Source organism: Embiotoca jacksoni, unplaced genomic scaffold (assembly GCF_022577435.1).
Source record: "Embiotoca jacksoni isolate LCO1_2020_lvr unplaced genomic scaffold, fEmbJac1.0.p SCAF_4, whole genome shotgun sequence".
Classification (NCBI taxonomy): Eukaryota; Metazoa; Chordata; class Actinopteri; family Embiotocidae; genus Embiotoca; species Embiotoca jacksoni.
Genome location: NW_027185392.1, coordinates 11,481,212 through 11,509,152, shown reverse-complemented (window position 1 = coordinate 11,509,152; position 27,941 = coordinate 11,481,212). Strand labels below are relative to the sequence as shown.

General features: G+C 41.3%; 2 protein-coding genes across 3 annotated transcripts; one reads left to right on the top strand and one right to left on the bottom strand.

Annotated features, from left to right (window-relative positions):
• The first annotated feature begins 153 nt into the window (after window positions 1-153).
• Window positions 154-12,091, top strand: LOC138208701 (uncharacterized). Its single transcript, XM_069166776.1, has 19 exons — window positions 154-395; window positions 692-1,212; window positions 1,902-2,055; window positions 2,581-2,806; window positions 3,520-3,588; window positions 3,814-3,907; window positions 4,102-4,192; window positions 4,290-4,365; window positions 4,474-4,757; window positions 6,109-6,440; window positions 7,068-7,191; window positions 7,300-7,477; window positions 7,657-7,927; window positions 8,406-8,487; window positions 8,589-8,664; window positions 9,516-9,615; window positions 10,157-10,235; window positions 10,334-10,403; window positions 10,597-12,091. The coding sequence occupies exons 2-19, from the start codon at window positions 856-858 to the stop codon at window positions 10,886-10,888; spliced, it is 2,955 nt and encodes a 984-aa protein (XP_069022877.1). The 5' UTR covers window positions 154-395; window positions 692-855; the 3' UTR covers window positions 10,889-12,091.
• Window positions 11,317-27,735, bottom strand: LOC138208817 (centrosomal protein of 95 kDa-like). Of its 2 annotated transcripts, none has more exons than XM_069166958.1 (21): window positions 27,609-27,735; window positions 26,787-26,915; window positions 26,052-26,159; window positions 25,671-25,781; window positions 24,987-25,104; window positions 23,214-23,332; window positions 21,701-21,906; window positions 20,754-20,823; window positions 20,432-20,499; window positions 19,998-20,188; window positions 19,765-19,891; window positions 19,383-19,500; window positions 18,881-19,071; window positions 18,289-18,384; window positions 17,335-17,485; window positions 15,102-15,271; window positions 14,917-14,991; window positions 14,659-14,811; window positions 14,012-14,158; window positions 13,790-13,861; window positions 11,317-12,318 (listed from the first exon to the last, which is right to left on the bottom strand). In XM_069166958.1, exons 1-21 carry the CDS (start codon window positions 27,631-27,633, stop codon window positions 12,142-12,144), a joined length of 2,622 nt encoding a protein of 873 aa, XP_069023059.1. In that variant the 5' UTR covers window positions 27,634-27,735; the 3' UTR covers window positions 11,317-12,141. The 2 variants fall into 2 exon arrangements, with proteins under 2 accessions (XP_069023059.1, XP_069023060.1); XM_069166959.1 differs by having other exon boundaries at window positions 19,765-19,888.
• Window positions 27,736-27,941: the final 206 nt, after the last annotated feature.

The following is a 27,941-nucleotide window of genomic DNA, read 5'->3' as shown; positions in this document are numbered from 1 at the left end:
AAAGTGTATGTCTCATAAGATTCATACAGTCTAATTTCGCATAGCCTTATATGAAAACCAGATTTATTTATGTTTTTTTTCATTTATTTATTGATGTTGAAAAATTGCAGAACCCCGCGCATGCGCTCACACGCTTAGGCTCAGTGAGCGCTTTCGAAAACAACATGGTGGTCAAACAACGACCAGCAGTGATTAAACTGCCCATACCGCCTTTATCTAGAACAGCTTACAGGACAAAGACGTGTCGTCAGAGACAGACCCACGAAGGAAAAGCAGGCTAAAAACAAGGAATTGATCCGAGCCCGGGATAAAAAAAAACAACAAAAAAAAACGGACTTTCGGGACCAGAACAGTTTCAGAAATGATGCCGAGTTTGCTTTATTTCTCACTGACACGTAATTATCCCTTTTTATTATTAATGTTTGTTGTTAGAGAAACAATGACCTACAAAGCTAAGATGGTACAGTAACTAGTAGGTAGAGGGAGGGACCTGGACGTTTAACATTGAAGTTAACTTCCGATTTGGAGCTTCCGGATATGTAAAGGTCGTGTAAAGCCAATTCCGAGATTTGCCTCTGAATACATGACATCTGTGTGAAATGAGTCGCTGAACGCATGTGCAAAGTTTGAAAACTTTGCCGCACTGAATTGTGGAGGTCAGACCTTTAAGCTGTTTCTCATCTGTCTTCAGCTCAGGTTTTTGTAGACGAGGCTTAAAACTTCTCCCGCGACGCCACGAAGCAGACAGACGGTTAACGAAGCCCTCCGCGTGGCCACGCCCCTCACGGTGGACCGGTATAAAAGCCCGGCCGGACTTCGGTTGCCCGCACTCCCCGGAGCGGACCCACCGACGGGATGGCCCCCGCCACCCGCAAGTGCATCTTCCCTGGATGCAAGAACCGGCAAAACAACTCGGCATCGTTATTTCAATTTCCAGCCGATGAAGAAAGAAAACGGAGGTGGATCGATTTCGTGAAGAGCCACGCTGACGGAGAGGTGAAGATCAACACCAACAGCCGCCTCTGCAGTGACCACTTCACGACGGTTTGTTTCACCAACTTCCGCCGGAGACAGATGGACTTCACGGACAAACCGCTTCTCCTGCAGCGCGGAGCCGAACCGAGCATCGCCCCCCGGGACCTTCATCCTCCGGTCGCACCGGCACCGTCCGGACCGGCACCGTCCGCTGCCGCCAGCAGTTCACCACTCCGCGTAAGTTGTGTGTGCTTGTTATAATTATACCAGATAACTTTTCCAGAGGTAACATTTAGTCCGCGGTGCAAACCTCTGACGTGATTTTACTCGTAGAATAACGATATTTTGGTGAAATGGGAGCTAATGGAGCTAATTAGCTTCTATTGAGCTCGTAGCTGAGCAGAGTTCAGAAGAAAATGTTGAGATAACCACGGATTTTTTTTATGTGTGTCCATCTAGCTACGATAAGGAACTATAATATATATAACTCTCGGGGTGATGGTAAACATGGACCAGAGGATATCTAGTCCTCCCGATTAATGAGGGTTGTTGTTTGTACTCTGGTGTAACGTCACAATCACAGGTGGAGGAGGAGGAGGAGGAGGAGGAGGTGGAGGGACATCAGTGGAAGAGAAAGACTGTCTGCTCGACCTGAGCAGGTCCAGAGTTTGAACATGATATGTGATGTAATGGATGCGTTGTTCATGTTGCAGTCGTTACAAAACTAAATCAACTCCTCCGCTCTTATTATCTCCACTATAGTAATGCAGGTGTGTTAGAAGTAGTTGGAGACTCACTGTCTGCTGTCTCTGGTGTCCAGTTTGACTCCTGTGTTACAGCTCACGGGGGACAAGCTGGATTTAATTGCGTCTGTATGTTTCACTCATTGGACAAATAAATTCTGATTCTATTCTGTTTTCTCGAAGCGGGCTGCTCCGTCCAGCAGAGATGCAGAGTGTCAGTGTGACTTGATACATAAAATGACCCGAGAGCTTGGATTACAGACGGACCGCTTCGTGGGGAAAAAGACTGTCGCCACACAACTCTCATACAGGACGCTGGGCAGCAGAAAGAATGCAGGTATGACGCGTAACTTTCTTAAGTTTGTCCTCATAAATATCTCTGACGATAGATATACTGTAGGATTGTAGGTACAATCAAATAGTAAAAGAAAACGCTGCTGAAAGTTGTTGAAAACAATTACAGGTCATCTGTCCCAATATCAGATTATTTTACTGCATTGATAAAACATTTTTTTCCAAAAAACAATTCTTATGTTATGACTGGCGAAGTGGCAAGTGACAAAGGAACAATAATAGTGCTCAGTGTACTTTTGGATTGCACCTAATGCTGATGTTATTGTTGTGGTTAGAACCATGAGCCTGAGAATTATTCATTCATTCATTAATCATTCATTAATCATTCATTATGGACTGCAGACTTCTAATAAATGGTTTAAAAGAGCAAGTAAATGTCATGGCGTATGAATTCAAAGAACAGCAAACATTTTTACATGTGTGTTGTGTTTACATACAGTCGCCCCGTACAACAACTGTACATGCAGAACTCTTGTTCCTCTCCTTTATATGCTTGTATATTATCCAGGTTCTCAAGCTACAGTAGCCACAAGGACTGTTGGTGTGGGCAACACCACATCCAAGCGTCTTCCACTTAAGCGGAAAGCAGGTCCAACTGATAACCCACCAAATAAACGTCCGCTCATGGAGTTCCTATCTTTTCAAGAAAGTGAAATCGGTTCCCAACTAGCTGATCTTGATGACTCCACCTTTCTCCCCAGCATCTCAGAATTGGCCGACACAACTAGTACACAGTAAGTTCATTAAGAGACTATTTGAATTACTCAAACTATATGCTGTGTTATTTGCTCTCCTTTATTTAAATATTTCCGTGAGCTTCTTTTTAACGAGGTCATCCATGATCCAGCACCATATTAGGGGAACTTAACTTGCAGCCCTCAACGATTTATTATGTGTTTATGCTTTACAACTGTATTAGACATTTTAGAGAAAGCCTTATCCTTGTCTGGAACAAATAAATGAAACTTTTATTCTATTTGTGAAACTCCGCAAACAATTCACTGTTTTTTTGTTTTTTTTTTCAGTCAAACCTGGACTAGATTATTTTAAAGAGGCTAATGATTCTTCAAAACAGTGAATTTTGAAACCTTTCTTCAGTTTGTGAAGCTGAAAAGAAAAGGCACATTACAAGTGGTCCAGATTTCAAACCACTATAATCAGACTGGTCTGCAAGGAGCAGTCGTTGTTAATACTTGCGTACTTTTACGCAAGCAGGACTGTACATGCAAGCTTTTTTACATGTAAAGGAGTATTTTTACCTTGCTCCATTTGTACTTTTACTTGAGTGTTTCCACATCATGTTACTTTCTACTTATGATCCATGACACTTGGGAGGGAGATATTGTACTTTTTACCTCTCTACGTTTATTTGTAGGGCATATAAAGAATGTGGAGTCTCCCACAGCCAGTATATCTCCATAAAGTGTCGCTCTATCTATTTCTCCAGTTATCTTCGGACGAGAGAGAGTCGCCCTAAACGGCAGCGACTTCAAAAGAGCTCTTCAACTGAGACCTGGTGAGACCATCTGTGTGTAAATATGTCCGTTAAGTTTTAAGTATCACTTCCTCACTTGGTAATAACTATGTATGCAAGTAATTAATAAACAGACACATTGTATCTCTTATTTAACGTCATTTTTAACTATCAAGTATTTTTGATGTAAAACATGTTTTAAATTACAACCCAGAATTATTGAATACATTTTTATGTTTGTGCATTTTTGCTGTCTTGTTTATTCAGTGAAGGTGTGCACCGTGAACACCCATTCACAATGAGTTCACCAAATATAGCTGAGCAGGAACCTTCGTCTGTCCAGTCATCAAAAAATGAAATGGTGAGTGTTGACCGTCAGTCCGTATTTTTGTGTCTCAGTTTGATTTCCTATTCTGAAACAAATATCAAACATGAAAAACCCATTTTTAGACAACAAAAACTATTTACAGACTCACAATTGAGGAATTCTGTGATGCTCTGTAAATACGACTGTGCTTCCTGTTTCCACTGAGCTCTCTGTCGTCTTATTGTCAGGAGCTGCAGAAAAACGATGCTAAATGTCAAAAACCCAAAAGACAGGATGAGCAGACATCAACCGAACACTCAGAAAACAAAGAAAATGGAGGTGAGTCAGCGTTTAATTTGCAATTAGAAAAACACTTCCAACTAATTGTATTTTAGAAAAATTGACAGCAACTTGTTTAAAATGGATCCACACACAGTTGAAGAAGACGAGGACGGAGAATTCAGCACAACATTAATCGTGGAAGATGGACGTCACCCAGTGGATTTTGGGAGGTGAGCTCATGTGAATACTCAAATCAGTTTGAGGCTCTTGCTGGTAAATTAAATCAAATCTGACAACGTTCATGTGACTAACTGCTGCATCGTCTTTGTCTCCTTCAGCTCGTCGGAGATCGTCGTGGATGAAGAGTGCATCCTTCAGCTGTTCGAGTCGTGCCGGGAATGCGGCCGCCGGTGTGCAGTTGGAAAACAAGTCAGAGGACTGAAGCTCGTTGTTTACCAGACGTGCGGCTTCTGTCAGAGCCGCCGTAAATGGACGAACTTGCCAGATGACGACGAGGACAAAGACGACGGTGATTTCCAGATCAATGGGAACGATTCGGTTTCACAACACGCAGATGATCAAACAATGACTGATGTCACATTTTCAAACGATGTTGAAGATTGCTGATCGTTCTCATTGTTACTGGTTAAACTCACATTTGCAGATGTGCTCTGGAAGAAGGCTTATTAATACGAGCTGTAAGTGCAGACTGAACTGTGATCTGAATGTGATCGGGATTCTCACATTGTGGTCGAATCTCATGACCTTTTTCTTTTGAAATAAATCTGTTGAGCAAGTTGAAAGGTTGCCTAACTCCTCCTCCTCTGCTCAAATACGCGAGTCTGGCAAAAGTCACAAGCATTGGCATCAGTTACTGTCTTAATGTGCAAAAACTGATTCAAAGCTGGTGCTCAGCTGCTCATCTGATTGCACTGCAGTCAGTATATTCGTCTTATGGTTCCAAATCGCATCCTTTTCTTTTTACTTCAAACGTCGCGCTACGGATCGCGATGGATACGACCACGTGGGTCAAAGGTCAACGCGCATTTTTACGATGAAATAGTATGTCTTTACTTTTGAAGGTAAGCTGCAGTACGTACTAAACAGTACGAAATAGTATGTCATTCAGAACTCAGCTGCTCTTCTCCGGCTGCACCGGGTCAGAACTGTGACGACACCACTTAATCCATTTCCAGTGGGAACTACATTTAGTCAGCGGGTTTAAAAAAAACAGTGAAAATAACCAGCTGCAGCCAGGGTGAAGGCAGTTTTAATTTCTTTATATGCCCTACAAATAAATGTAGAGAGGTAAAAATTACAATATCTCCCTCTTAAGTGTCATGGATAAAAAGTAGAAAGTAACGATGTGGAAACACTAAAGTAAAACTACAGTACACCAATTTCTCAATATTTAAATGGATTGGGGTGAGGCTTATTTTAACAGGCTTTATAATTCACAGTTCACAGCTGCAAGACTATTAATTTCTGACTGTGTTGTTATAAGTATTCAGCACCTTCACTTAAGTAAAAGTACAAATCGAGCAAGATAAAAAAAAAAAATACTCCGTTACAGACTAATCAGAAAGCAGGAAAACCTGCACAGCTGCTCTGTTTTGTATTTTAAGCTTATGAGTCAGTATTTCAGACTGATGAGCTGACACCGACAAATGTACAGACCAGACACGGTTTACATCAGTGTTGCGACACAACATTTAATTTAAATATGCTTAATAGAAACATCCTCTTTTTCCACTGACGTTGACCCACGGTATACGTGAGGGAGACAACCAATCACAGCAGCGCCTTTCCGGTCAATGTAAGCAAACAACAACCGAAAGCCAGTATTTGCTACGTCACCGACCCGAGGAGCCAATCGTATTAACTTCCGGGGCAGGCCTTTCGTTGTCAATAGCATGAAGCTAGTATGAAACCAGAGTCCCCAGAGGACAGGTGAAGCCATTCATGGTGATTTACTAACAAAGTGTCTGCTGTCAAAACGATGTCGGAGACGTGTTCGGTGTTCGGCTGTAAAGTCGGGAAAGGGGAGTCCGTGAGCCTCCACGTGCTGCCGAAGGACCCGCGACTCCGAGAGAAATGGGTTCAGTTTATTTGGAAAAATCGGAGCGTCCCAGCGAAGCTGCCGGACAAAACTCGGGTTTGCAGTAGCCATTTTCCGGAGCACTATTTTGAAAATTTTACACAGAAACAGATGGGATTTGCCACAAAACTCATATTGAAGCCCGAAGCTGTGCCGTGCGTTTATCCCGGAGACACGGCGGGTACAAACCCACACGTGGGTCAAGCGGTGAGTTCATTTCTTTTTATGTTTTTTTTTTTTTTTTTTTTTGGTCAAAACTAATCTGCGGTGTGCTAAATGATGTCAGCCACTGTTAAGCCTGCTGAGGGTAAAAACGTGCTTCGTGTAAACTGCTTGTCTGGTTACGGGATGTCAACGAAGAGCCACTTGAAGGAATATGTACGTGCATCTGCCCTGTAGTCAGAAAGCAGTCCGTGTCAACACGCTTTTAGAAAGACAACCACGCACATCAGCTGTGATCTTATCAGGCGACTTGAGTGTGAGGTTGTTTGTTTTGAAATATTTTTTTTTTCAATTGAAGATTTTAAAAGTGTATCTCCTGTTCTTCTTCTGCCATTTACAGATCATACTAAACTGTACGGTGGTGCTTGAACGGTTTTTTTTTGTTGTTGTTGTTGGTATATTTCTGCATCAATATGACCTAGAACAACATCATAGTTTAACACTAGTCCTGAAAGTAGATAAAGATAACCCAATTAAACAAATGAGACAAACATATTATACTTGGTCATTTATTTATTAAGGGAAAGTGATCCAATATTGCATGTGTGAGTGTCAAAATGACCGCCACACACCCGATCAATAAATCTGATTCTGTTTTATCTGTTCTTTTAGAGCATGGCTGCTTTGTGGTCAAGGACCAGAGATGTGGGCTGTCAGTGTGAGCCACGGGAGACGCCGAAGGCCACGGTGGCCACACAGCTGTCACAGTTGACTCTGAAACACAGACGAAGTAAAGGTGTGCCACTGGTGTGTCTTTTATTCATTTATTTTGATAAGTTCTAGTCCTAGTTCACCCATTTAAACTAGGAGCAATTGTACAGTATACAACGTGTGACTTTTACAGCTATCCAAGTCAAGCTGTCCCCCAAAGGGATCAGCACGGACGTGCCAGCAGACTTTGCGGGGTTCACCGTCAAAGAAAACCACCTGCATTCGAAACGGAGACGCGTCGAAGATTCGGAAGACACGCGACACGATCCTTATGCCGCTTCAAAGTCCAGTCACGACTCCACCGTTTTCAGGTGATCCTTGTCAGTTTGATACCTTTTATCTGCCTGTGCAGGTTTTTTTTTTTTTTTACTATTTGTTAATGTGGGTGTAACTTTATTAGTAGTCCTAGTATCTGTATTTTGTACTGTGACAATAAAGATGAATGTCATCTGATCCATTTTTTTTTTTTATTTTTTTTTTCTGTCCACAGCCCTGTGACATCAGCACAAGAGGCCACCGAGTATATTGTGTACGAGGACTGTCTGTTGAACCTGTTTCGCGACTGCCCCACCTGCGGCCGGACTTGTGACGTGCAGAAGTGTGTCCGGAGCACCCTTCTGTCCGTGTCACAGATATGTTCTTTCTGCGATTTCGCCCGTCAGTGGAACAGTCAGCCGGGGAACGGTGGAACCACAGCAGCCACTCTGCATCGATCTGCAGCCGTCAACGTCACCGGCTCGTCGTTCAGACAATTCAACAAGGTGAGAAATACTTCGCAATGCAAAAACTGTGCGCGGTATTGAGTGTGTAATATACAGTGTCAAATTATATCATTTGGAAATTTAAATGTTTTTGAGTTTTGGACTGTTAGTCAGACAACACAAACAACTCCTGGAACTCAAATGGCCTTTTTCTGATATTTATAGTCGAAACAATTTATCAGTTTATTGATTGGGGAAAAACTGAAAATCAAATTCATCAAGCAAATGTAGTTGCTGGAAAAGAGAATAGTTGTTTCTCTTTTGTATTATCTTTCTGCACATTTGATAAAGTCATTGCATATATTTTTGTCAGCTGTAGACGCTGCACTTTTTTTTCTGTTATATTAGAATTTATTAACTTTTAATGTTAACATCCTGTTTTGTCTTACTTGTGTTTTGTAATACTGGTATATGTGCTACACAAATCGGACTGTGCTGCCCGTTTCCACGCATCGCTCTTATCTGTCTTATTTTTAAGGAGCTGCAGAAAAAAGACGGTAATTTTCAAAGACCAAACCGTCGATATGAATGGGCAACAACCAACAAGTCAGAAAATGGAGGCGAGTCGCCGTCACATCATCAATCAAAACGGCTTTAAAACTTTCAAACCAACTGTTTACAGAAAAATTGAAAGTCGTCTGTTTAAATTTCATCCACACAGTTCAAGAGGTCGAGGATGAAGAGTTCATCGCCCCTTTAATTGCGGGAGATGGACGCTACCTGGTGGATTTGGAAAGGTGTGCCGATGTGAATATGTGTCCTCCTTTCGCATTAAAGCGATAGTTTGGTTTGTTTGAATTGAGGCTGTATCATTTTTCCATCGTCTGTATTATCTTCGGTAGATTGGGATCAACACGTCCCCAGTTTGGAGAAGCAGCAACAAAATGTGTTTCAGCCACCTTAAGAAAAAAGGCCCTCCGAAAAAAGGACAAAAAAAAATTCAAGGAGCCCAGCTGTACGCTGTTTTTAAATATTTTCACGACTTCACCTTCATATCTCACAGCCCTTAAATGTACCTGTTGCTCTCTTGAAAGCCACCAGAATCTCTTGACAAAAACAGTCATTCTACCTTGCTGAACAGGACATTTGTCCATTTGTTAACAATGTTTGTGTTTCTGTGTGACCTCTTAATAATGTTAAAACCCCAAACTCACTAACAGCAATTGACCAGCAACTCTCATGTTAAATTACTTGTTTCTGTAAAGGGAGTCTGGTGGCTGTGAAGAAAGCAATAGAACCGCTTCAGTTCCCTGAGCTGCAAGGTGAAGCTGTACAAATATTCTCAACATACAGTACACGTAAACGGATATTGGGTTTTTTTGGGTTGTAAACAGCATGTTTGGTTGCTGAGCTGTCCACAGCAGCATGTAACTTTAGTTCTTGTGCTGGTACAACTTCTTCCTTCAAACTGGAGACGTGCCGATATAACACAGGTTTTATCGTACAACCTCAATTCCAACAAACCAAACTGTCCCTTTTAGTAATTATGATGACTGCTGGTGAAATTCATTTAAAAAAAAAAAAAAAAAGTATACTTGGAACGATTAAATGAATTCATACCTGTGTGTTTCTTTGTTTGATTATTCAGTGAAAGTGAAAACTATGAATACCCATTTAAATACTCATCAAATGAAGCCGAGCGCGAAACTTGTGCAGCTCCGCCGGTTCGCCCATCAAAAACTGGAAAGGTCAGTGTGACTGTCTGATCTCCCATGTGGAGCAGAAAGGATTCGTCCATCTATAGATACACAACGGTTTTTAATAATTACAAAATTGTTTCGGTCATTCTTAATTTAAAAAAACAAACAACCAGACATCTGTTTGCAACTTTTCTAATGTGTGAGTGTATTACTTTTCTCTGTTTCATATCGTTGTAAATTAAACTTTTTTTGGGTGATTAGTCAGACAAACAAGGCAAGTGAAGAACTCACTTCACACTCCTGGAACTCAAATGGCCTTTTTCTGATATTTAAAATCAAAAACAGTTTATCAATTTCTTGAACCAATGAATCTGCTTTGAGTTTAGTTGCTGGAAAACCCAAACTTTTTTTTTGTTGGTCTTTTCTGTATTACTTGTTTGTACATATCATAAAGCCATTAACTTTTATTTTTCTGCTATATTAGAACTTCTAAACTTAAAATGCTAACGTACTGTTTAATATCTTCATTGTATTTTATGTTTCTGTGAAATGTGCCATATAAATCAACTCTCTGTTGTCTTATTTTAAGGAGAAGCAGAAAAAAGGTGCTCCGAAAAGACCAAAAACACAAGATGAGCATACGAAAACCAAACGGTCAGAAAACGGAGGTGAGTCACATTAGCAAAGACAAAATGCCTTCAAAATTTCAAACAAATTGCTCACAGGAAAAGTGACAGTAATTTGTTTAATATTGATCGACACACAGTTGGAGAAGACAAAGAAATCATCGCTCCTTTAATTGTGGGAGATGGACGCTTCCTGGTGGATTTGGAAAGGTGAGTTGATGTGAATACTGTGCGAGACTTTTGTTGCATTTTAACACTTAACATCCATTTGCGCCGAGGTTTCATAAATCCGTCTCCTCATCTTCAGCTTTCAGACCCGGACTGATCACGTCTGTTATCTCCACACTGTGGTTGCAGATGTAAATGTGACTAACTGCTCCTCCGTCTTTTCTGACAACTTCAGCTCGTCAGAGTTCGTCGTGGACGAAGAGTGCATCCTTCAGCTGTTCGAGTCGTGCCGGGAATGCGGCCGGCGGTGTGCAGTTGGAAAACAAGTCAGAGGACTGAAGCTCGTTGTTCACCAGACGTGCCGTTTCTGTCAGAGCCGCCGTAAATGGACGAACTTGCCAGATGACGACGACGAAGACAAAGACGACGGTGACTTCCAGATCAATGGGAACGATTCGGTTTCACAACACGCAGATGATCAAATGAGGACTAATGTCACATTTTCAAACAATGGTGAAATTTGGTGATCCGTTTCATTGTTACTGGTTAAACATTTACACACGTGATCTGGAAAAAGGCATGTCAATGCAATGTTGAATCTGCAGTAGGTCTGGCTCGCATTAAATTCGGACCAGAGTCTGAGATTTGGGGTGGAGATCCTTTCCATAATGTTGTAGAAACAGGCAGTTTTACTGGACGTGAATTGACAGGACACAAACGCTCCGAAGCAGATCATTATGTGGCTGAAGATCTCAATAATGGCCTAATATCAAAAGTTGTTCCCAAAATGACGGGAAACTGGAGTTCAGGTTACAAAAAAAAAAAAAAAAAAAAATGAAGTTTCCCTTTCATGTTTGTTTGGTATCGTTCCATTTCAACATTGGATCGGCTTTAAACCTCAATAAGGGCATCTCGTGTAAAAAAAACAAAAAACAAAACGTTGACGCACTGCAGCTGGAGTTGAGTGAGTCCACATATTTAATAGGTGATGACAGGGTACTGGTGTGGTCAGTAGACACAATGTCAGTAGGTGGTGTTTTTACATGGGAACTAATGGTGTTTTGGTCCAAAACTATTAAGTCTTAGAGTTAAAAAACAATCACGATGGAGCCGAGGGGAAGGGGACGTCATGAAAGACCCGATTATCGTTGCCCCTGGCGATTCGAAAACGCACCAGGTTAATTAAAAATCCAACAGTTAAAGTTGAAAAATAAATAATCCACTTACATGGTTAAAACATTTAAAAGGAAGACATCGCACATTAAAGGAAAAACAAAGGATGTTAAGTCTTGTCAGTGTGTGACATTTATACTTATTAACTTTGCATCTGTGTTCCTTATTTGGCAAGAGGAAGAACAATTGACTAGGTTTTTTTTGTTTTTTTTTTGCTACATTAACATCAAACGACTGCACAGTGAGGGAGTTAAAACATTCTTAGTAATCAAGTAATAAAACCCAGGGAAGAGGAGGACTTCGTCCAAGGTGTCTTTAAGTTCAGGTGTAGCAGCTGAGGTGAGAGGAAGAGTTGGCTAAGATAGCTAGTAGCTACATCTCGTTGGAGTGTTCAGTTCATTAATAATTAATAATTAGGACATGTACAAGTTCTTACAATTTCCTCTTTTGTGCAAATCTCTGAGGGAAGATGCCTGAGGAGACAGTACTGTTCATGGGTAAAGTTCTCGTACCGTTAAGTTTGCGAGGATCAGAAAAGTCTCTTGCAGCGCTAGAAATCAGCCGTGATTTGAGTGGAGCTGAAGCCAGATGAGTGCAGCCTCTCTGGTCAGTGCAGGTAGCTGGTGTTGTAATGGAAGGAGGCCATCTGGACCCGATTACGCAGCCTGTGGACCTCCAGGTCCTGGATATAGTCGTCCTCATCGTTCTGGATGATCAACTTCTGAAGTTCACCAATTTCACGCTCCATCCGGGAACGAAGCTCTCTCTTCATCTTCAGCAGAGCCTGGGGGGGAAAAAAAAGAAAAGAAATTTAAAAACATTTCCCAGATGGAAAAACTGAACAATACAGTCGTATAAATTGTGTCTTTCCTGTAGTTTTAATATTTGCATCAAAAAAAAAAAAAATGTCCGTGACTGTGTCACAGGTGGGACTCACCTTTTCGTGACTACAGTGCTATAACCACGGTGTCCAGGAAAAGTAAAGTAAGCATCTCAGACAGAAAATTCTACACGTAACACTATTGTGCTGTGATATGATGTCGACCGTGAACAGCAATAACTGCATTTACAGTAGGGCTTTAACTTGTGAAAAACGGGCCTGAACAACCTAAAATCACCTAATTCATTTGAATTTAACGCCCACCCAGTGATTTCTCTCCATTGGTGGTCCGAGAGAATTTATTTTCCACTGGGGTGTCGCAACAGCACCGCGTGTCCTGAGATTGTGGTACAAGCCGTGTTGCGTTCCAAACGGCGTACTTGTGTACTAACTCTCACTATTTTGATTGCATCAGTGCGTTCGCACTGTCAAGTGCAGAAACACGCAGTGCACGAAAAGTACCAGGATGACGCACTCAAAATGTTCCAAAAAAAGAAGTCTCCACTGTGTGGACACTTTCCACCCTAAACGGTCGCCATCTTGGCTCCATAGAGGAAGGGGCGGGGCCAACCAGGATTTTCAAATGAAGGAAGCTGCAGGTGTTCCTGAACACCACACAAAAGTGTTTCTTTCTCACTGCTGCTGCTGGACAGAACAATCAGTGTGTTAAACGGGAAACAAAAACATGTTCATTTCTGGGTCAAATTGAAAGCTGTAGATATTTTGGCGGGTGACGTGTTCACATGCTGAGGTCATTTCCTGTGCGATTTGAAACAACACTACCCTGTCAAAATCCCTGCTCTACACAAGTAAGAGTCCTAACATGGAAGAGCACTGTTTGTTAGTGTACCGAGTGAAGCACGTCATTTCGAACACAGCGCTGGACTTTTTGTGTCATGGCTCCAGTTCTGTCCGTCACCTGGAAACCAACTAGCTCGATCCCAAATAGCTGCACATCCTCGTAAATAAACTAACAAACTAATATATCCGACAGACTTTTTATGAGCTTCTGGCAGAGAGTACGGCGTCAAAGGGAAACATTTGAAAGTGGTACAGTCGATGTGTTTTTCCACTCGATTCTGCTGCCTCCTCGAGCCGCCACGTAAGTAACAAACCAGCAGGTGAGTCATCGCAGGTGTTGTAACACTGAGGTGGCTTTGTTCATAAATGTGCTTACCCATGAGGTGACTGAGGGGTAAATGGTGCCGAGTGCATTTTAAGAGTGCCCTCTGCTGGACTGCAAGGTAAACTACTTTGACTGGTTGATTCGATACAGTTTAAATATGACTTTTTTCCCGTTAGTCCAACAAATATTTGAAGTTTGAATTAAAAACCGACACCAACAACTCGGAATAGTTTAAAAACAAGGGTTTACCCGTTCTTGAGCCTTTTTCCGAACATGGATCTCCTGCCGCTCTTGTGCAAGTTTTTCAGCCAGTAGTGAAAACTGAAAGAGAAAGAGCATGTCACACTTCACTGGAAAATTACAAGTAAATTATTATGTCCCTTTTAAATGCAACACAAAAGTGTGTGGGACTTCCTGTTTTGTTTTGTTTTCCCTTCATAGTTGACTGCGTGTGCTGCGTTTGTGTCTTACCTGGTCTTTGTAGTAGTTCTCCATGGACTTGATCTGATCCTGGTGTCGTCTCTGATGCTCCAGCCGCCGCTCCCTGGCGGAGGCTCTCTGCTCTCTCATACGGACCTTCTGTAACTCCAAACCCTCCTCGAATAGCTGCCGAAACTTCTGCAAAACGCACACAACCACACTGGTGTCATCTTGTCAAACTTAACTGACCCAACTTACGATGCAAAATACTTTTTCAGACAGAGTCTGAACACGACTAATCAAGTTTGAAAAAAAGAAAAGAGTTGAGTACACTACGTGGACGAAACTCAAGTCCACCGAGTCCCTGAGGTTTGCGGAAGCAACAACAAAAAAAAAAGTCAAACATTTGCTGGATTTAGCTTCTCAAATGAGATCATTAGCTGCTTTTCTGTTTTATATTTATGCCATTTAAATCTATTTGGGTCGTGATCCGAAGCAAACATTTTGTGATATCACACCGAGAGGTGAAACAAAAAAAAAAAAAAAGTGACATTCTTCCACGTTTGGTATTTTATATACAACGACTTCGACTAATAAATTAACTTTTAAAATGACGAGAAGAAAAAAGTACGATTGTAAGTTGTGGCTTCAGGCCAATAACTGAAGTAGAAAGCAGTGCGTGGCGTTTCGCTGCTCACCCGCTCCTCCTTGGTGCGCGCCCTCATCAGACGGGCGCGGTGCTGAACGTGGTAGTCGTTGTGGTACTTTTTGGCGCGGGCGATCTCCTGCCTCTGTTCCTTCAGTCTGTTCTGTGTCAACTTCTGCTGCTGGATTCGATCTTTGAAGTCTCTCTGGAGAATCAACATGTCAGCCCCGTTAACAGAAACAAAAATGCTGCGTCTCCGTGGACCGTTACGGTAAACTTGTTGACACTGCGTTCGTGTGTCGATGCTCACCAGACGTCTGCTGTGGTCCTGATCTCGACGAACAATGTCCACCAGCAGGTCGTGTTTCCTTTGGGCTTCGTCCACCTGGAAGACAAACGAGAGGTTTAATCTATTCATCGACAGTTCAGGCCAGACTCTGAAGGAGACGAGACACAAATTTATTTAATGCTGATCTTTAATGTCCTCCGTCTCACCTGGCTGGACAGTTTGCTGCGACGCTGACTGTGAGAGGATGACTGGGCGTGGAGTCTGTCCACCTGCTGCATTTGCTGCTTCCACATCCGACCCAAGGCATGAGAGGAGATGTGAAGGTGAGGCAACTCCTCCCGGAGCGCGGGTAAGAGGTCATTCTCTTTTACTTTCACTGGACAGAGAGAGAGAGAGAGAGAGACACGAACCAGAACATCAAATACTGTTTGTAATGAAACAAGGACTCTTTAATATTTACATTTTCATACGATCCGACAAACGGCACGAGTCTCCTCTTCAAGTGCAATTCATTATTTAAAAACATGGTTGCAGTGGTAGTTTAATACGACCAGTTACACGTTGAAAACAAGAGAAAATTACGATACACATTTTTCTGTAAAATGTTTGTTGGACTTTAATAGGAAAGGGTACTTTTGTGAATGCATGATGATTGAAGACTTGAATACAGAGGTCTGCTGCAGGAGTCTGCCTCCACCCACCAATCCATCTCGCATCATTTCCCCAAATCTCTACAACCTTGCAGAGTTAAGGGTTTTTTATGCAGTGGGAGGGGGCTTATATTTTTTTTAAATTAGTGAGAAAGTGTCTGATTGGTCTATTCTATCCTGCTCTCTCATTGGTTTATTCTAACCTGCTCTGATTGGTCTATTCTATCCTGCTCTCTTGATTCTTCACACCTGCCAACACATAAAAAAATCCATCCAGCTGTGTCTCAGCAGCAGCTTGTTCATGTAACTCTGTGTGGAAAAGCTGCAGCTGCTCTGTGGTTTGTCTTTTAAGCGATGAGATGAACTGACACTGTTTATTTACCCAAATATGTTGCTCTCTAAAATTTACAGACCAGAGACAGCCGCATCACTCCTTCGAGGTTTTAACATCACGTGACATCGTGGCGTTTAGCAGCGCCGGCTAAAGTCGGACAAAATTTCCAACCATCGGGCAAATTAGTAAGTCCAGCCTGCAGCACGAAGTCAGCGCTGCGCATAAAGTTCAATGCAGCCACTGACATTGCGTTGTTTTGACAGCAACTGAGAATCGTGAGGAAGTAGAGACTTTTCTCCAAACTTCTGCTTTTAAATAAAATGTTGAAATAATAACGCTATGCTGAAGAGTTGCACCAACAATAATGTGAAAAACTGTCCTAATGTCCTAAAAAAGAAAAGAAAATGACTTTTCTTTCTTCCAATATTAAAGTAAACTAACTTCTGACTTAAAGGATCCGTTTGACTGACTATACTATTTTAATTCACAGGTGTTCAAGTAAATCCATCACAGATGAGCGCCTCAACCACGCAGAAGTAAGTATCAAAGCTTTGCTAGACTGCATTCAGTTTCACCGAAGGTAGGTTAATACCCCTTTACCGCTGTTGTACCTGCAGAAATGTATTTAGCAACAACCCCATTTATTTCCTGCTGTAGCCATGCTTCATACAACCAGCTATCTTTTCTGATGCATTTCAGACCAACTCCACAGCACATTGTTGATGAGGACGCCATCCTGCAGCTGATGAAGAAGTGCCCGACGTGCAACAAGACGTCCCGCCACACCAAAGTCTCTCACGATCTTTACTTCATCGTCTATCAGAGCTGTTACTTCTGTGATTATCAGCGCACGTGGGCGAGCCAGCCTGAAGCTAAAAATATCAATATTTACAAGTCACAGTCACGGCACAAGAGGAAAGCTCGACGGCGAAAGAACAAGGTGTCCGTAAATGCCCAGGCTCAGTCATCACAACACAATGAGACAAGAGCTTCTGAATCCTCAGTCTTAGAGTCCTGCGACCCATCAGACACTTCAGAAACAGTCTCAACTCTTGTCATAGATTTGATTGACTCATAAATCTGAATCTGGGCATGAACCCAGTTTTAGATGTGGCTTAAGGTGGATTTGTCATTTGGCTGTTGGGAGCTGCCTGATGAGGACAATTCTTTACATTTGCTGCAGGGTTGCTTTAAGTAATAATATTTAATTTGGTGGTAAACACAATTGCAATAAATAAGCAGATAAGGATAGTTTGGCTCAGACACTGAGAAATGCTGCTTGCAGATATAGTAAGGAGCCAATGTGCTGAGGAAACATTGATCTGGACAACTAATCATAATTCCAGTATTTTGAGAAATATTATTACTTTTAGTTATATTTCAAGCACGAATGAATGCGAGATGCACAGAAACTGCACTGGAAGGTCCATATGGTAAATATATGTCTTAACTTACTTGATGGAGCTCTCCTGGGGGCCTCCACCCGTCTCAGTCCTGGTGGTGTTTGTGCGTTACGTTGTGACCGCTGCTGAGACTTTGTTTTAGCTGGGGATAGTGTGGGCGCTTGAGAAACATCCCTTAGTATGGCCTTTCTGTACTCTCGCTCCTACACACACACACACACACACACACACACACGGTTTAGTAAACTAGAAGAAACTTCTAAACACTCACAACCAAACAGAAGGCTTCATTGTTAAGTTTAACATCAATGCTTGTACCCCAGTTTGAGTTATCGCCAATTTATACCAGGTCAACCTGAGGGGTTGTGATATTGTTGGTGAAAAAAGTTCTGCTCCAGATTCCAGTTGGGGAAAAAACAAAACAACAAATGAGGCATAATTTGTACTTTTATGTTAAATATCGAGTAAGTGTTTCCCACACTTATTATTCAATACATAATGTTTGAATATTTCACAGTCTTTACCGCCTTACAACTAACTGCATTTTCGTTGTAAATACATTAAAATTTTGCTTTCTATCTGAACAAATGTGCTTCTGTCAACTGAGAGATGCTATTAGTGTAACATTACATTAACGGTACAAGTACACCGGCAGACAGGATTAAAAATGTTGTTGTTGTTTTAAGGCTGCGACTACATTTTACAACATTTATATCTCATTGTTACCAAAACTGATAAATAAGGATATTCCTGCCTGTGTATTATCTAAGTCTAATAAATGTGATCTTTCTCAAAGTTTTAAAAGTCATTAAGGGAAGTAATGATGTAAGAAAGCATGACAAGCACAGAGCCAGTGAACATAAAAGACACATATTCTGACTAAAATAATCTACTTAGATTTTTTTTTCAGAAATCCTGTAAAGACCAAATGATTAAAAAAAAAAGCCTGGAGGAAAGCAGATGGAAGTGACAGCGGATAGTACTAGACGTCATATTAATGACTTACTGCTTCCTGAGCTTTGAGGCGCGCCTTGTTCAGTTCTGTCCGCTGTTTTTCTTCATATCTTTTCAACTCCTCCTCGTAGGCGTTATCCTCCAAACACTGACAGAAAGAGAGTCAATGAATTTTCTCAGCAGAAGACAAGATGGATGCAGCATGTGGCCAATTACTTTAGCATAAAATATTTTTCAACTGCGAGTTGAATTATTCTAAGCAAACTGTGATAGTGGTTAACATCATTTTAGATACATTTTTCAGCCAATACCATTTTGAGGAAAGTGTATTGGTGAGAAACAAATTGTCAATACAGTGGAAAGGTTTGTGCATTTTACAGGCAGTTGCTGACCAATTTGTAAACACAAACTTGGTCTTGATTGTCCCAAAAACTACTGTTCAAAGCCTCCCAGTCGGGCTTTAGTGTAGCGTTTAAATCTATTCAGCAGTCAACAAATCACAACCAGTTGTCAGTGAGGAGGAATCCAGTCATGAATACTATAGTGAACAAGTCAAAAAAAGAACTAACACGCTTATGTCTTTGATATATCATTGTATAATACACCGGTGATTTAAATGGAAACCTCAGTGACGATTTTTATACCTTTCGAGGTTTTCTGTGGCGTAGCTCTCCTCCCCTTGAAGCTGTGAGGTTCGATTGTCTTCCATCATCCAGACTTAAGGCCTCTGCCATGGCTTCCTTTAACTGTCGCTGCGGGGAGGGATGGTCTCGTGGAGGAGAGGGGGATAAGGAGCGTGACCGCTGAGTGGATTCAGGATCAGGTGACCCTGAAACTATGAAATGCCATCAGTAATTAATTGGCTTTAGATCTTTAATGGTTAAAATAACAAAGTTTAATAGGATTATTTGAATTAAGTGTAAGACTATACTAGTATTTTTTTCTTTTGCTAATCAACCACAAATCCCTACAACTTTTATTTTCAAGCAGTTGAGAAATTACTAAACATCAAGTCTTGATGAATATTAAAACTTGTGCTTGGGCTTTTGCTGTTTGCTGTTAATGGGGTAAAAAAACATGAATGCTGTTTGCTTTATTTATAAAAGAAATGTGTTCACTACATTTTTAGCCAGAATGCACACGTACCTGTGTGCTGCCTGGCATTCCAGCAACAGTCCATGACACTGGCGCTGTGGTGGGAACGCATGTCCTCCTCTCTGACCTCACTGGACTCTCCACTCTCACTCAGAACTCGTTTAAGCATCTACAGGAATTACATATAAAATTCAGTTGCACGTGTTAAAGGTACATTACACAAAAACAAAAGTACACAAGGACCAAAAACTAAAATATGATGTAACCAGGACTCCCTTAAAAACAGTGCTGATACTGTGTGAAAGATCCTGTTGGAATAAGGCAAACATCCGACATAAGAGAAACATACTGTAAAGATAAAACCCCTTAGTCTTGCTTGAATACAAAATATTCATGTGCTGTTACCTCGCTGACCTTTGATCTACACACTGACCTGATCAAGTTCCTCCAGTCGATGAGAGAGATTCTCAGATATGTGATGCAGCTCCTCCTCTGCTTGCTTGTTCCTCTGTCTGCGATAACACAGAGGTTCTTCAAAACCCTCCTGAGCTCTTCTGCTGCTGCACAGACAGCACAGAAAAGAATTAGTACTACATTTTCTTAACATTAAATAATACATTCTATGATATAATTTATATTTCTTATAGCTTAAGTCTAAAGTCTTACCTGAGGCCTGTTCTATCCCTGTGACCTATTCGTCTATCATTTGATCTTTGTGTGCAAGTCAAGTGCGCCTCATCTTCCTCTTCTGTGTCTGGTGGCGAAGGGTTTGTGGGTGTCATCTCATCCCGCAGGGTGAGGAAGAGCACATCTGGCTGGGTGCGGAATAAAACCCTCCTGGGACCTCCATTAGTGGGCTGAAGAAAAGAGGAAACAGTGGTAACTTTACTTAATGCACATAAACTGTTACAGCACATGTTAATCTTCCTGTGTTCCTCCATTAAACAGAGCAACCAGGGTGCCGATCTGAACGTGACCATCCAATGAATTGTTTATGAGGATTGACTGGGCACTTGAACACAGAGGATCTAAACATGTTTCCGTGTGTTACAGCTTACTGTAAAATGATTGGTACAAGTAAAGGCTTGCTGCTCTCTCACCTCGAGTGTCTCGCCCTCCACTTCTGTCTCGGCTCTTTGCTGTCTGGACAAAGACCTCTCACTCACAGCTGGTAATGAAACACATGACATAAACAACTAAGTGATACTTCACTCTGTAGGGGGATTTCCTGGTCACAGTGGCTCAGCAGATAAACTCTACAATTTGTTAGCTGGTGTGGAGAGCCACTGTCGACTCCAGTATCATTTGAATTAAGTTCAAGCAGGCTTCCTTAATCCAATGAACTGTCATCCAGATTTAAAGCAATTTACCACTTGACATTTTGTTCTCACTGACACTAAAGGTACATGTGCTTTGACTTACCAGGTGATTTGCAAACAGCAGGAGAATGTAGTCCGTTGGTAACAATAGTCTCAGCTTCCACTTTCGAGGTCTGTGAGAAGGAAAGTGAAAGGAGGAAGACAGAGAGATGAGTTTACTGTGGAACTGAGCAGAGGTCATTAACTCTAGAGGGAGGTAGTTTAGTACTGAACATAAACTTTATAAAATCATCAAAAACCAGACCACATTGGCCCTGGTGATGGGTCAAACTACAAACACCTAACTCAAAAGAAAGGCGAGGACAAACTTTGTAGTGGTTGTTGTTGTGTACTCGGAGTTACAGGAGAAGGTCCTAGGTTAAGTTGTGCAAGCAGCCACACAACACCAGGTCAGGAGCATGTCAGGACCTGTTAGTGTAGGTAATCTTAAAAAGTGTGATGGTGTAAAGTCGACAATTCCTGATTCCAGTGATTCTCTTTTGAAATGATGATTAGATGGCAAAGAGACTCGAAACAAGAAAGGAAAACGTGACTATAACAGAAAAACAGGTTGGAAATCATTGCATATAAGCTATTAACCTTCCTTGGTTGCAGACTTGTAATTGTACATCGGACTTTTACTCTCATTTAACTTAACAGACATTAGAAAGACAGCTTATGTGCGTGTAAAAATTAAGTCATAACCTCACAGTTGGAACAGAATTATAGAAACTAAGTGAAGTAATGTGAAGCTTAAAATACAGAAGTTTATCACTGAAGGAACATCCTGTTGCAGCCATTTTAAATGATTCAGTTAAGGCTGAGTAGGCATAAGCTTATCCTTCCTGCGTTATACCGGAATCACTAAAATGGGAAGTGCAAGTAGGAGTGTTAACATATCACATTCCTTCTAAACTTTGAGAAGAGAAAGTCTGCATGTCATTTCAAACTGCAAACAGATAATGTGATTATAAAGCAATTAAACCTCATCCTTCTGTATCAAAAAGTTACCTGTGCCTGCCGTTGGCTGAGGCCAGCAGCTGTGGGGGAAGGGCCGGATGATTGTGGGCCTGTGTTGAGGCTGTGAGGGGTGTTGCACTGTTTGGGTGGATGTAGAGGGATGGCCAAGTGCGTCGGTTCAGGCTGTGGAGCTTCCTTGTTGTCCACAGGACCAGAGATGGTGACTCCATCAGAGGGGAGGCGAGGGACAGACGGTCCTTGAAGAAAGAAACAATGAATCAGATTTATCTAAAAGAGTTATTAGAGTATCATGTACCACACCTTGTTCTTTATTTGTGGTATGCAGTGAAGCTAACAGCAGAGGGGTGTACTACGAAGTGAGATTAGTGGGTTAGCGAGGTATGTTGAGACTAAAGCCGGAGTTGTCAGTATCACGAAGGTGGCTCTCTTTTAAACTGGCAAGATCACCATGGTAACTTGTGCTGCAAACCTAACCTGGTCCGGAGCAGGTTATGTTGGAGATATCGGGTCAAAACGTAACAAAGTACCGCCTACTGACCAATCACTTCTCTTGGAAAAATATCATCACCAATCAAATATGATCCAGTGGAGCTCGGTACATGGAGTGAGACAGTGAGACAGTCCTCTGCAGAGGGGGCAGAGAGTTCAGAGACCAACAAACCTTCTGTGTCTTTGCTCTGGGATATTTATATGAGGTATAGATTAATTTCACATGTTTTTTTTACTGATATCATCCTACAACAAGGACTGATTGATGCACTAAATCACTGCACTTATACTTGCAAGATACGACAGTAAACCTACCTACCGGTTTGAATTATGTTTTTATATTTATTTATTTGCTCGTTGGTCTGTTTGACACCTCGCAGGTGATAAATTAATTTAATGAAATAGGCACATGTAATAGTCCGATCTTCCTGTGCACTTATGGTAAGGTGATATTATAGGCTAAGAGTTTCAACTTCGGTGACACATTGACACAGGCGGCAATTTCTTTGTCCATCCTTCCCTCATTTAGCAGCTGCAGATGTGCTGCTTTCAGTGTGGGTTATGTTTTTAACTTCATTGTGTTTTTTAAGATTATAGTTTGCTCCTCATTTTTTTAAATTGTGGCTCTGCTGTCAGTACACTTGTCCGTGTTTGTGATTGGCCAGATGCTGCAAACACCTCCTCTCTTATGTGAACACCCTTAGAGCCTAAAGCAGAAAGCCTGAGTTAACAGAGGAAGCTGATAACTACTGTCGTAGTACTGATTATCTCTGACGGCGAGTTACCGCTTTGTTGAGCCAGCTCAGACAAAGAAAGGCTCGGTATGTTGAACATGCTTGGTAGTACACCCCTCAAGTCAGGTAACAACTCTTTACTGAAACACTTAGACGGACAACTTTGATTAATGCATAAACCAACTTTTGTCCTCCCATGTGTTTAAAATAGTTTCAAACTAAAAGAGAAATCCTGAAACATTTTGAAGTGACACCGACCACAAAACAAAGGAAAAATCTTTCAGTCAGAAGCAAAGATGGGCTGTGTATGCATGACTTACCTTCTGGTTTGTCTGTAAATGTGCGGGCAGAAACTCCCAGGCCAATGAGCTCACTAGTTGATCCTATTTCCTCAGCAATCGAGGAATGGAGGGATTGTTTACTGGAATGAACAGCAGATCTAAATGATAGGAAAACAATATCAACCACAGGTTTGCACTTTACTGTATTAAATAGCTGGATGTTTACTTCAAACGAACTGCTCTGGATTTATCAAACCATCACTGTATCTCTCTCTCTCGCTGTATTGATCTAAGGGTAGTCATGCTTAGCCAGACCACTCTCCACCGTGCTCTCAACGCACTGCAGAACAGTCTGGCTTCACCTAAATATCACTCTGGTATAGCTGGAAAAAAACCCTCTGCCTGTTTGTATTTCTTTAAACCAATAACAATCATCTTGGGTGTCACTAAACCCAGGATACAGCCAGCGGCAGTGCCATTTACAAAATACTGTCAGGAGGATCTGGTTTTGGTGGAACATTTTCACGTAGTTAGGCGAGCCGTGGCATTAAAAATAGCTCAAACCAAACAGGTCTGCCTCATTGCATAATCCTAATCTTCATCTAATAGTTTCATTTTTCAAATCTGTTCAGCGAGCAGGACGGTAGGACAGGGATTTTGAAAGCAGTAACCCACAGATAGTTGAAGTGGAGGAGAATGCCAACTGAAATAGTCAACTAATTGCATGTGAGTCAGAGTGGCAAATTACTGCTGCTGGTGCATATACATATTTCAATTACTGTACTACTATTGTAAATCCCTCCAAAACATAAATATCAACAGTATTGAGGAGTGTGAATAAATACACCAGCAGTGCCACAACCAGCACACAAAGATGTTTGGCAGCTGCCAACTGTTATGACGGCTATTAAGCTTTCAGTATTTACACTGCTGCTCGGGGGTTTGCCTGGCTGGCTGTTGTGTCAACAGGATGGACAGCCTGATCTGCACAGAAGCTAAATGATTTGGTCAGAGTCATGTGTAACAAACATGACTGTCAGCAGTGTTTTGGTTTATGGGAGAGCTCAATACATACAGAGTTGGTATTCTTTTACTTAGTTTTGAGATTGGTCCACATTCCACCACACGTCACGTCCTCTGTAACACTGACGTATGCATTCATCACATCTCTTCCTCCTCCTCCTCCTCTCAGGATATACATGAGGGAGACTCCAGTTGGAATGAATCAGAAAAAGGTATACTGCATATTTTAAAATGTAGGTGTTTGTTCGTATTATCCTATTTAACTAGTCTGTGAGGCAGTCTAAAGAGTAAACATCGAATTTACCTGACAGACACACTGCCAAAGTGCTTGCATGACCGTTTGTTCTCTCAAACACCTCCTGAGAAAATATCCCTAACATACAGGAAATTGTGGACTTTACATTTCAAGGAGCAACAGTGGTATGTTTGGGTTTAAACAAGGGACTTTGTCGATGACATTGCACTGTGACAGCCACCATATCTGAGCAGCCAAACAAATAATATTATAACCTACAGAACTTCAAAGTATTGTCCACGCTGTTTAACCTGGTGATTTCTGGAGAGTTTGGTCAAAATCACCACATAAATGAAAGACACACACACACACACACACACACACACACACACACACACACACACACACACTATATCACCATGATTTAAACATAAAAACTATAATAAATCCTCCAAAATGGAATGTTTCTTGTGAAAACAATATAATCTGTCTTTCATGAAGTCATCTTGTGTTTCTTAGTGTTTGTGGAGTTAATGCAGCAGAGAGGCTCTTACTCGACACTGGACGACAAAGACGCCCCCTCCAGCTTCGTCTCCTGCTCTGTGGCATCACAAGCTGCTGGACCTTTGGTTTCACCAGGTACATCCTCGTGGAGACTGTCAATAAGTCCATCTGAAAACATGAAACACACTAATGAGCCCGAGGGAGGGACAAAAAAACTATTAAAAACTCAAGAGAAAGCAATATCTGTGATGACAACATGCCATGACCTCGTTGGAATTTTAAAGAGGGAAAAAAACCCACATACGACTCAACAAAGTCAACAACGGTCTGAGGAAAAGTGTGAGATACACTGCTGTGAAATATCACAACAAATAACAAACACTTGCAGTCAAAAAGGCCCTATTGTAGCTTTTTTTTTTTTTTGAGCAAAAACACAAAATTGATGAAGTGCAGCTTGCCACTAAATTTAGACATGTCACCTTAGCTAATGAACATTTCAGGCACAAACAACATTCACACCACAATAAACAGCTCTGCTTTTTGAGTAACTAAAGCAAAGTCTTTATATGTTTAAATACATTACAGACTAAAAAAATGATCATGCACTCAGCTGTGACATGAAACAGCAGTTTCATGAGAAAAATAAGAGTCCAGAGCCATAATTTACTCTGCTGGAAGATAATAGTACTATCTGTTAAGCTGATGTGGGAAAAGTGACATATTCATCTTCTTACCACCATTTTGTGATTCCTCATTTATCTCCTCATTGAGATATTCCAGGAGGCCATCAAAGATTTCCACGAGGTTCTCGATGGACTCTTTATCTCCTCTGACAACATTTTCCCCTGAGAACACACTCAGCATCATACTCTGTACTTATCAGTTTTGATATTTAAGAAAAAAAATATATTGTCTTTATGTTTCTACATATCCGTTCACAAAATATTCATTTGTCATGCAGCACAAAATACAATTTTCTCAAGTTGATCCAAAGGAAATTTATGCAGATATGTAGAAGTAGCAAATCATAATAGTTATTCTCTAACACAAGCACATTTAAACTTTTAGACAGATATTTGAGTCAGCGTTGTTGCAAGTGAAAGTTTTTCCTGTACCTGTGATGTGAGAGAGGCTGATCTGAAGGTAATCTAGAGACAGTGAATCAATCACTGACTGAACATTATGGACATCATCCTCTTGACTGCTTGGTGCTGCAATATAATCTGAACACAAACATAAAAGCACACAAATCTTGACTGACCTGCATACATGAGACCAGAGAAGGTGAAAATGCACACATATTCAACAATGTTAAACTTATAGAAACTTACACACACACTCACTCACACACACTCTCTCTCTCTTTTACTCTCCCTGTACTTAACATGAAGAAAAGAGCTTAGAGCCATTAATAATCTCGAGGTGCTATGTTTGGACTTAAGAAGCATTCCAGACATACTGAGCACTCAGGAGACGGCAGGTCAGTGGCCTTCTGATTAAAATTTTAATAATCTTGTTTTGGCAACAAAATATGGTTATCTTCATCATTACTTGGCTGATTATTAATAATAATAATAGTAATTAATCAATTAATTAATTATCTGTGATGAAAAATGAAAAATAATTGAATAACACTCAGGTTATTATTGCATCACACAAAGAAAAGCAGCAAATTGTCACAACTGAGATGCTGGAAACAGCAAATTTGGTATTCCTGCTTCAAACAAAATTCCTAAAAAATATAAATCTTATCAAAATAGTTTATATAGCTTCCGATTTTTCTGTTATTCGACTAACCCTCTGATCAACCACTTGTGTTTACGTTTGCTGGGTCTATCACTTGTTCTTACCTGGAACTTTCTCCCCCAAGATGTTCTCGTATAAAGCAATGAAAACATCTGCATTACAGTCCGTCAGTTTCCTCAGCCGTAAATGTATGTGACACTTGCTGAGAAGATCATTTGCCACATCAACCCAATCTGTAGAAAAACAAGGGAGGCGATGTTCAGGTAACAGCAGAGTCTTTAAATAAATATAATACTTCCTTAATAATGGGGCACCTCAGTGGAGCATGTATGAAGAAGGACTTTTCGTTGACACAACTCTTTTTTTTTTTGACAACAACTCACTGGTTGTTTGTTCTTACATCCGATTCAGTTGGAGATTAATCTGATCATGATTGCCCGGTAAACTTCTGGTGGAAAGCGGGGAGACGTCATCACTCCCCGTCTCTCACTCACACTCACACACACACCATCTGCTAACCACAGCAGCTACCGGCTAAAACTACCGGTCTACGTGACATTATTTGAGATAAGCTCCACCGGTGATCACGTATTTGGGCCGCGGGATCAAAACAAACTCTCGCCCCGACGCTACCTGCCATCTTTGAGTCACCTTTAACATTGTTTACTTCAACTTTACCAGTTGAGTTCACTCAAAAGCAGCTAGCTAACGGTGCTAACGTTTGCTAATGGAACAAATAACAGAAAATGTCCCAACAGCGGCCCCAAAACCTTAAATTAAAGTTTTCTCTAAAACATCTGTCTAAACATCTGATGTGAGGCGAAGTAAAAGCAGGACAGCGACAACAACCCGGCGGCTAACGTTAGCTGGAAGTTGGTGTTACGTGTCGTTAGCTTTCCCCGGACTGAAGTCTCGGCTGTCTTTACCTCTCTCTCCCTCCTGGGTGCCCATGAAACAGCTTGGGCTCAAAAACTACCGACACGAAGGTCCCGTAAAGCCCAGAGTCCTCGTCCTGTCCCGAAACGTTTGGATCGGTGTTGTGGTTGTTGTGGTTTTCCGGAACAGGGAGAAGGAACTACAAGCTCGCGTTTAAAACTGAAGTCTTGTCTGATTGGATGTTGGAGCGTTCTTTGTTTCCGGAAGTGTCTCTTAAGTTGTTACATAGCGCCCTCCAGCGGTCACTGTGTATATATGAACTCCAATAAATAATAAGTAATAAATATTAAGGTATTGATGTTTACTGATGTTTAACACAGCAA

Coding starts and splice junctions, on each gene's coding strand:
- LOC138208701 (XM_069166776.1), top strand. CDS start 856: ATGGCCCCCGCCACCCGCAAGTGCATCTTCCCTGGATGCAAGAACCGG. Junction 4,758..6,108: donor TTCAAACGATGTTGAAGATT/GCTGATCGTTCT, acceptor CATGGTGATTTA/CTAACAAAGTGTCTGCTGTC. Junction 10,236..10,333: donor CAAACGGTCAGAAAACGGAG/GTGAGTCACATT, acceptor ATCGACACACAG/TTGGAGAAGACAAAGAAATC.
- LOC138208817 (XM_069166958.1), bottom strand. CDS start 27,633: ATGGGCACCCAGGAGGGAGAGAGAG. Junction 26,916..27,608: donor CACCCAGGAGGGAGAGAGAG/GTAAAGACAGCC, acceptor GTTTTTCTACAG/ATTGGGTTGATGTGGCAAAT. Junction 15,272..17,334: donor CCCCAGGAGAGCTCCATCAA/GTAAGTTAAGAC, acceptor CTCTCTGTCCAG/TGAAAGTAAAAGAGAATGAC.